Consider the following 9179-nt stretch of genomic DNA (forward strand, 5'->3'; position numbering starts at 1 on the left):
TTGGGCTGCTGCCCTCCTTGCTGCCTCCCCCTCTGGCTGCAGCAGCTGGAGCCTTCCCCTGGGCCCTGGGGCTCAGCTCTGTGCCTGCTCTCTCCCCCCCAGGGCACAGCTGCCACCCACAACATCTCTGCCACCCCAACCTTCCTCTTCTTCCGGAACAAGGTGAGGGTGGACCAGTACCAGGGGGCAGACGCCGTGGGGCTGGAGGAGAAGATCAAGCAGCACCTGGAGAACGACCCAGGCAGCACTGAGGACTCAGACATCCCCAGGGGCTACGTAGGTGGCTCCTGCCCCCCCTTGCCTGCTTGCCCTGGAGGCCTCTCCCCCCACCCAGCAGCACTCAGCTCCCAGGGGGCTCCTTCCCCTCCCCTCCCCTTCCAGCCTCCTGCCTTCCCTCCAGCAGCTGGCCCTAGGGACGGGATGGGGAGGGGGGGAGGAGGTCCCAGCGTGGAGCAGAGCCTGGCTGGGGGCCTTTGGGGGGGGAGCAGGGAGGCTGCTGGAGGGGGGTGGGGAAGTGGGGAGAGGAGAGGAGGAGGAGGAGAAGAGGATGGGCAGGAGAGGAGGAGGAGAGGAGGATGGGCAGGAGGAGAGGAGAGGAGGAGGAGAAGAGGATGGGCAGGGGAAGAGGAGGAGGAGAGGAGAAAGAGAAGAGGATGGGCAGGGAAGGAGGAGGAGGAGAGGAGAAGGAGAAGAGGATGGGCAGGGGAAGAGGAGAGGAGGAGGAGAAGAGGATGGGCAGGAGAGGAGGAGGAGTAGGGGAGGAGGGGCAGGGGGAGAGGAGGAGGAGAGGAGCAGGAGAAGAGGATGAGCAGGGGAAGAGGAGCAGGAGAAGAGGATGAGCAGGGGAAGAGGAGCAGGAGAAGAGGGATGAGCAGGGGAAGAGGAGCAGGAGAAGAGGATGAGCAGGGGAAGAGGAGCAGGAGAAGAGGATGAGCAGGGGAAGAGGAGCAGGAGAAGAGGATGAGCAGGGGAAGAGGAGCAGGAGAAGAGGATGAGCAGGGGGAAGAGGAGCAGGAGAAGAGGAGGAGCAGGGGAAGAGGAGCAGAGGAAGAGGAGGAGCAGGGGAAGAGGAGCAGGAGAAGAGGATGGGCAGGGGAAGAGAGGAGCAGGAGAAGAGGAGGAGCAGGGGAAGAGGAGCAGGAGAAGAGGAGGAGCAGGGGAAGAGGAGCAGGAGAAGAGGAGGAGCAGGGGAAGAGGAGCAGGAGAAGAGGAGGAGCAGGGGGAAGAGGAGCAGGAGAAGAGGAGGAGCAGGGGAAGAGGAGGAGGGGAAGAGGATGAGCAGGGGAAGAGGCTGAGCAGGGGAAGAGGAGCAGGAGAAGAGGCTGAGCAGGGGGAAGAGGAGGAGGGGAAGAGGCTGAGCAGGGGAAGAGGAGGAGGGAAGAGGCTGAGCAGGGGAAGAGGCTGAGCAGGAGAAGAGGATGAGCAGGGGAAGAGGAGCAGGAGAAGAGGAGGGGCAGGAGAAGAGGATGAGCAGGGGAGGAGGAGCAGGAGAAGAGGATGAGCAGGGGAAGAGGCTGAGCAGGGGAAGAGGGCTGAGCAGGGGAAGAGGAGCAGGAGAAGAGGATGAGCAGGGGAAGGGGAGCAGGAGAAGAGGATGAGCAGGGGAAGAGGATGAGCAGGGGAAGAGGCTGAGCAGGGAAGAGGAGCAGGAGAAGAGGCTGAGCAGGGGAAGAGGAGCAGGAGAAGAGGATGAGCAGGGGAAGAGGAGCAGGAGAAGAGGATGAGCAGGGGAAGAGGAGGAGGGGAAGAGGATGAGCAGGGGAAGAGGAGGAGGGGAAGAGGATGAGCAGGGGGAAGAGGAGCAGGAGAAGAGGATGAGCAGGGGAAGAGGGAGCAGGAGAAGAGGATGAGCAGGGGAAGAGGAGCAGGAGAAGAGGATGAGCAGGGGAAGAGGGAGCAGGAGAAGAGGATGAGCAGGGGGAAGGGGAGCAGGAGAGAGAGGATGAGCAGGGGAAGAGGAGGAGGGGGAAGAGGATGAGCAGGGGAAGAGGAGCAGGAGAAGAGGAGGGGCAGGAGAAGAGGAGCAGGAGAAGAGGAGGGGCAGGAGAAGAGGATGAGCAGGGGAAGAGGAGCAGGAGAGGATGAGCAGGGGAAGAGGAGCAGGGGAAGAGGAGCAGGAGAAGAGGATGAGCAGGGGAAGAGGATGAGCAGGGGAAGAGGAGCAGGAGAAGAGGAGGGGCAGGAGAAGAGGAGCAGGAGAAGAGGAGGGGCAGGAGAAGAGGATGAGCAGGGGAAGAGGAGCAGGAGAGGATGAGCAGGGGAAGAGGAGCAGGGGAAGAGGAGCAGGAGAAGAGGATGAGCAGGGGAAGAGGATGAGCAGGGGAAGAGGAGCAGGAGAAGAGGAGGGGCAGGAGAAGAGGAGCAGGAGAAGAGGAGGGGCAGGAGAAGAGGATGAGCAGGGGAAGGGGAGCAGGAGAAGAGGATGAGCAGGGGAAGAGGAGGAGGGGAAGAGGATGAGCAGGGAAGAGGAGCAGGGGAAGAGGATGAGCAGGGGAATAGGAGCAGGAGAAGAGCAGGGGAAGAGGAGGAGCAGGGGAAGAGGAGGAGCAGGGGAAGAGGAGCAGGAGAAGAGGATGAGCAGGGAAGAGGAGCAGGGAGAAGAGGATGAGCAGGGGAAGAGGAGCAGGGAGAAGAGGATGAGCAGGGGAAGAGGGAGCAGGGGAAGAGGAGCAGAGGAAGAGGAGCAGGGGAAGAGGAGCAGGAGGAGAGGATGAGCAGGGGAAGAGGAGCAGGAGAAGAGGATGAGCAGGGGAAGAGGAGCAGGAGGAGAGGAGGAGCAGGAGGAGAGGAGGAGCAGGGGAAGAGGAGGAGCAGGGGAAGAGGAGGAGCAGGGGAAGAGGAGCAGGAGAAGAGGATGAGCAGGGGAAGAGGAGCAGGAGGAAGAGGAGGAGCAGGGGAAGAGGAGGAGCAGGGGAAGAGGAGGAGCAGGGGAAGAGGAGGAGCAGGGGAAGAGGAGCAGGAGAAGAGGATGAGCAGGGGAAGAGGATGAGCAGGGGAAGAGGAGGAGCAGGGGAAGAGGATGAGCAGGGGAAGAGGAGCAGGGGAAGAGGATGAGCAGGGGAAGAGGAGCAGGAGAAGAGGATGAGCAGGGGGAAGGGGAGCAGGAGAAGAGGATGAGCAGGGGGAAGGGGAGCAGGAGAAGAGGGATGAGCAGGGGAAGGGGAGCAGGAGAAGAGGATGAGCAGGGGAAGGGGAGCAGGAGAAGAGGATGAGCAGGGGAAGAGGAGCAGGAGAAGAGGATGAGCAGGGGAAGAGGAGCAGGAGAAGAGGGATGAGCAGGGGAAGAGGAGCAGGAGAGAGGATGAGCAGGGGAAGAGGAGCAGGAGAAGAGGATGAGCAGGGGAAGAGGAGCAGGAGAAGAGGATGAGCAGGGGGAAGAGGAGCAGGAGAAGAGGATGAGCAGGGGAAGAGGAGCAGGAGAGGGGAAGAGAGATGAGCAGGGAAGAGGATGAGCAGGGGAAGAGGGATGAGCAGGGGAAGAGGAGGAGGAGGAGCTGGGTGCTGGGGGGTGCCCAGGGGGGGGTTGCTGGGGGCTGGGGTGTGTGTGTGGGGGGGGTGTGTGGGGTGCAGCCCTGCCCTGCCCCCCCCGTGTGACCCCTGCCCTGTGCCTGCAGATGGACCTGCTGCCCTTCATCAACAGGGCCGGCTGCGAGTGCCTGAACGAGAGCGACGAGCACGGCTTCGACAACTGCCAACTGCCTGCGCAGGGACTGCTCCTACCTGCAGTCCGACTGCGACGAGCAGGTGCTGCCCCCTGCCGGCCGGGCACACGCACTGCACACACACAGCACACACACAGAGCACAGCCCTGCATGGCAGCCCCTGGGGAGGGAGCCCCTGGAAGGGACCCCCTTGAAGGGATCCCTTTGAGGGGACCTCTTCAAAGGGACCCCTTTGAAGGGAGCCCCTTGAGAAGTCCTTTTTGAAGGGACCCTCTTGAAAGGGAGTTCCTTAAGGAGACCCTTCAGAAGGGACCTTTCTGGAGGGACCCCTTGAAAGGGAGCTCCTTGAGGAGACCTTTTCAAGGGGACCCCCTTGAAGGGACCCCCTTGAAGGGGTCCTCCTTGAGGAGAGCTTTCTGAAGGGACCCTCTTGAAGGGACCCCCTTGAAAGGGTCCTCCTTGAGGAGAGCTTTTCAAAAGGACCCCCTTGAAGGGATCCCTTTGAGGAGACCTTTTCAAAGGGACCCTCTGGAAGGGACCCTCTTGAGAAGTCCTTTTTGAAGGGACCCCCTTGTAAGGGAGCTCCTTAAGGAGAGCTTCTGGAGGGACCCCTTGAGGGGAGCTCCTGGGAGGGACCCCTTGAAAGGGGCTCCCTGAGGAGAGCTTTTTGAAGGGACCCCCTGGAAGGGACCTCCTTGAGGAGAGCTTCTGGAGGGACCCCTGGAAGGGACCCCCTTGAGGAGAGCTTCTGGAGGGACCCTCTTGAGAAGACCTTTGTAGGAGGGACCCCTTGAAGGGAGCTCCTTGAGGAGACCTCCCTGAAGGGAGCTCCTGGGAGGGAGCCCTTGGAGAGATGCTTTCACAGGGCCCCCCCCCCGGGAGGGGAGCTGCTGGCAGGGCTCCCCTCTGGCTCAGAGCTGCCTGGGGGGGCCCCTGGCTGGCTGGGGGTCGGTGTGGGGTCTCTGAGGCTGTGCTCCCCACAGCTGCTGATCACTGTGGCTTTCAGCCAGCCTGTCAAGCTCTACTCCATGAAACTGCAGGGACCAGACAACGGTGAGGGGGGGGCTCTGGGGGGGCAGGGAGGGGCTCTGGGGGGCAGGGAGGGGGCTGGGGGGCAGGGAGGGGCTCTGGGGGGCAGGGAATCAGGGAAGGGCTTGGGGTGGGGGGGCTCCATTGTTGGGAGCTTCCTTGGGGGGGGCTCTGCTGATGGGAGCTCCATTGGGGGGGTTCCACTGGGGGGGCCTCCATTGGGGGGGCCTCCATTGAGGGTCTTTATTGAGGGGTTCCATTGGGGGGGGTTCCATTGGGGAGGGGTTCCATTGGGGGCCTTTATTGAGGGCCTTTATTGGGGGGGTTCCATTGGGGGGGTTCCATTGAGGGCCTTTATTGGGGGGGTTCCATTGGGGGGGTTCCATTGAGGGCCTTTATTGGGGGGGTTCCATTGAGGGCCTCCATTGGGGGGGTTCTATTGGGGGGGCTCCATTGAAGGCCTTTATTGGGGGGGGCTCCATTGGGGGGGTTCCATTGAGGGCCTTTTTTGGGGGGGTTCCATTGGGGGGGTTCCATTGGGGGGGGTTCCGTTGAGGGCCTTTATTGGGGGGGGCTCCATTGGGGGGGTTCCATTGAGGGCCTTTATTGGGGGGCTCCATTGAGGGCCTCCATTGGGGGGGTTCCATTGAGGGCCTTTATTGAGGGCCTTTATTGGGGGGGCTCCATTGGGGGGGCTCCATTGGGGGGTTCCATTGAGGGCCTCCATTGGGGGGCCTTTATTGGGGGGGGTTCCATTGGGGGGGTTCCATTGGGGGGGTTCCATTGGGGGGGTTCCATTGAGGGCCTCCATTGAGGGCCTCCACTGGGGGGGCTTCACTGGGGGTCTCCCAGGCAGGGGGGGCTGGTGGTGTCCTAGAGGCTGAGCTCAGCCCCCCCAGCAGCTGCTGCTTGCCCTGGGGCAGAGCCTGCTGAGAGCTCCCAGGGCAGGGGCTGGCAGAGGGAGGGCAGGCCCGGGGCTGGCAGAGGGCAGGCCTGGGCAGTGCAGCGGTGTGTTTGCCCCCAGGGCAGGGGCCCAAGGCCATCAAGATCTTCATCAACCTGCCTCGCTCCATGGACTTCGAGGAGGGCCGAGCGGAGCGAGCCCACCCAGGCCCTGGAGCTGAGCCCCGAGGACATCCGGGAGGATGGCGTCGTGCAGCTGCGCTATGTCAAGTTCCAGAACGTCAACAGTGTCACTGTGAGAGCCCCCCAGCCCCCCTGCCAGCCCCCCAACCCCTGCCAGCCCCCCAGCCAGCCCCCCAGCCAGCCCCCCCCCGCCGCTGCCAGGTCTCCGCGCCAGGAGGCTCCACAGCCCCCCAGGGCGACCCTGCCCCGGCAGGCAGTGGCTGCTGCTGGCTGTCCCTGCCCCTGGCCACCGCCCTCCAGGGCTGGAGAGGCACTCAGGAGCTGCTCCTGGGCCTGCCCCAAGCAAGCCCCAGCTCCCTGCTGCGCTCCTGCCAGCAGAGCCCAGGCCCTCTTCCCCTGGGGAGCTCAGAGCTGGCCCCGGCCCTCCAGGAGGTTTTGCCTGGGAGGCTTCAGGGAGCCCTTGGGGGGCAGCCCCTGGGAGGGACCTCAGAGGGAGCCCTTGGGAGGCAGCCCCTGAGAGGGACCTCAGAGGGAGCCCTTGGGAGGCAGCCCCTGGGAGGGACCTCAGAGGGAGCCCTTGGGAGGCAGCCCCTGGGAGGGACCTCAGAGGGAGCCCTTGGGGGGCAGCCCCTGGAAGGGACCTCAGAGGGAGCCCTTGGGGGGCAGCCCCTGGGAGGGACCTCAGAGGCAGCCCCTGGGAGGGACCTCAGAGGGAGCCCTTGGGGGCAGCCCCTGGAAGGGACCTCAGAGGGAGCCCTTGGGAGGGACCTCAGAGGCAGCCCCTGGGAGGGACCTCAGAGGCAGCCCCTGGGAGGGACCTCAGAGGGAGCCCTTGGGGGCAGCCCCTGGGAGGGACCTCAGAGGCAGCCCCTGGAAGGGACCTCAGAGGGAGCCCTTGGGGGCAGCCCCTGGAAGGGACCTCAGAGGCAGCCCTTGGGGGCAGCCCCTGGAAGGGACCTCAAAGGGAGCCCTTGGGAGGGACCCCCCTGGGAGGGACCTCAAAGGGAGCCCTTGGGAGGCAGCCCCTGGGAGGGACCTCAGAGGGAGCCCTTGGGAGGCAGCCCCTGGGAGGGACCTCAAAGGGAGCCCTTGGGGGGCAGCCCCTGGGAGGGACCTCAGAGGCAGCCCTTGGGAGGCAGCCCCTGGAAGGGACCTCAGAGGCAGCCCCTGGGAGGGACCTCAGAGGGAGCCCTTGGGAGGCAGCCCCTGGGGAGGACCTCAGAGGGAGCCCTTGGGGGGCAGCCCCTGGGAGGGACCCCCCTGGGAGGGACCTCAGAGGGAGCCCTTGGGGGGCAGCCCCTGGGAGGGACCTCAGAGGCAGCCCCTGGGAGGGACCTCAGAGGGAGCCCTTGGGAGGCAGCCCCTGGGAGGGACCTCAGAGGGAGCCCTTGGGGGGCAGCCCCTGGGAGGGACCTCAGAGGGAGCCCTGGGAGCACCTCAGTCCCCCGGAGGAGCTCTGGGCAGGGCCTGTTGAGCAGGGCCTGAGGTGGCAGCGGGTGGAAGCAGGCAGAGGTTGGGCAGCAGGAGGAAGCCCTTCCCCCAGGAGGGTGCTGAGAGCCCTGGCACCCAGCTGCCCGAGGAGGTGCCTGGGGCTTCGTTGGAGGGGAGGAGGAGGAGGAAGAGGAGGAGGAGGAGGAGCTTCCCCTGAGGCTCTGTGCTTGCCTCCCTGCAGTTGTTTGTCCAGTCCAACCACGGAGACGAGGAGACCACCAGGATCTCCTACTTCACCTTCATCGGGACCCCAGTGCAGGCCACGAACATGAACGACTTCAAGAGAGTGAGTGCTGCCCTCTGCCGCTCCTCAGCGCCTCGGTGCTGCGCCCCGGGCCCCGCCCCCAGCCCCGGCCCCGCCCCCCGGGCTGGCTGGAGGCGACCCAGGCCCCGCCCCCCCAGCCCAGGCTCCGCCCCCCCGGGCCGGCTGGAGGAGACACAGGCCACGCCCCCCAGTCCAGCCCCTGCCCCCCGCGGGCCGGCTGGAGGAGACCCAGGCCCCGCCCCCCAGCCCAGGCTCCGCCCCCCGCGGGCCGGCTGGAGGAGCCCAAGTTCCCTTCCTCTTCCCTCAGGATGAGGTCCAGAGCCCCTCCTGCCTCCCTGCCCCTGCCCTCCTCCTGCCTGCCTCTCTCAGGTGGCTGGAAGGGAGCTGAGCACCTCAAGTGTCTCTTGCAGCCTAAGCCAGGTTAAGCCTGGGCTGCTCTGCTGTAGCCCCAGGGGGGGGCTGGGGGGGGGTCCCAAGCCTTTCTGAGCCCTTCCCCCCCGAGGCCTCTTCTTTGCTTTGAGCCCTTCTGTGCTTTGCTTCTCTCCCCTGCAGGTAGTTGGCAAGAAAGGAGAGAGCCACTAGGCCAGAGGCAGGCAGCTGGCAGCCCCCCTGCCCCCCCAGGAGGACCTCCCCTTCTCTTTCCACCTCCTGGAGTCCTGTGGCTTGGAGCCAGAAGCTGAGGACTGCTCCAGCCTGGACCCCGCTCCACCTCGCTGCCCTCAGGACTCAAATCCTCCCTCCTGGGCCTGAGGTTTGGCTTCTGGGCTCCAGCTGGAGGTTGGGGTCTGCCTTCCCCCCTCCCTCCCTCCCTCCCCCCCCCTCCTGCTGGCTTTCCCTCTGGAGCCCTCCTCCTGCCCCGGGGTTGTAAATAAAATCCATCTCTTTGGCCAGGTGGAGTCTGTGCTGCTGCTGCTGCTGCTCAGCTGGGGCCCAGCTGCTGCTGCCCTCTGCCCAGGGAGGCCCCAGGGGGGGCAGCAGGAGCTGGGGGCAGGCTCAGCCTCCGAGCCCCTGCCTGGCAGAGCCTCAGCCTGGCTTAGGAGCTGCTCCTGGAGCTGCCAAGGCTCTGCTGCCCAGCTCCAGGCCTGGGGGCTGCAGCCCTGGGCCCAGCTTGGGCTGGGGTGGAGGTTTGGTTAGGCTGCAGCTGCAATGGAGCAAGGCTTGGGGTGGGGTTTTGCTGGGGCTGGGTTGGAGCTTGGAGCTGGGCTCAGGCTCAGCCCTGGGCTCTGCTGGCTCTGGGCCTGGGTTGTGCTGAGCCTCAGCTCTGTCAGGCTGTGGTCTGAGCTCTGCTGGGCTCTGGGATCTGAGCTCTGCTGGGCTGGGATCTGAGCTCTGTCAGGCTGTGGTCTGAGCTCTGCTGGGCTCTGGGATCTGAGCTCTGTCAGGCTGTGGTCTGAGCTCTGCTGGGCTCTGGGATCTGAGCTCTGTCAGGCTGTGGTCTGAGCTCTGCTGGGCTGGGATCTGAGCTCTGTCAGGCTGTGGTCTGAGCTCTGCTGGGCTCTGGGATCTGAGCTCTGTCAGGCTGTGGTCTGAGCTCTGCTGGGCTCTGGGATCTGAGCTCTGCTGGGCTGGGATCTGAGCTCTGCTGGGCTGGGATCTGAGCTCTGCTGGGCTCTGGGATCTGAGCTCTGCTGGGCTGGGATCTGAGC

General features: G+C 65.1%; 1 protein-coding gene across 1 annotated transcript; it reads left to right on the forward strand.

Moving 5' to 3' along the window:
* Positions 1-42: 42 nt before the first annotated feature.
* On the forward strand, positions 43-8424 carry TXNL1 (thioredoxin like 1; the record flags this gene model as incomplete). Its single annotated transcript, XM_068136727.1, is given in 8 exon segments — positions 43-276; positions 3615-3686; positions 3688-3744; positions 4646-4715; positions 5716-5777; positions 5779-5889; positions 7450-7554; positions 8086-8424. Coding segments are annotated over 8 exon segments (741 nt in total), but the record flags the coding sequence as incomplete, so codon positions are not given.
* Positions 8425-9179: the final 755 nt, after the last annotated feature.

The sequence above is a fragment of the Melanerpes formicivorus genome, unplaced genomic scaffold, assembly GCF_026170545.1.
Source record: "Melanerpes formicivorus ecotype bairdi unplaced genomic scaffold, bMelFor1.0.p_v2 SCAF_3079, whole genome shotgun sequence".
Classification (NCBI taxonomy): domain Eukaryota; kingdom Metazoa; phylum Chordata; class Aves; order Piciformes; family Picidae; genus Melanerpes; species Melanerpes formicivorus.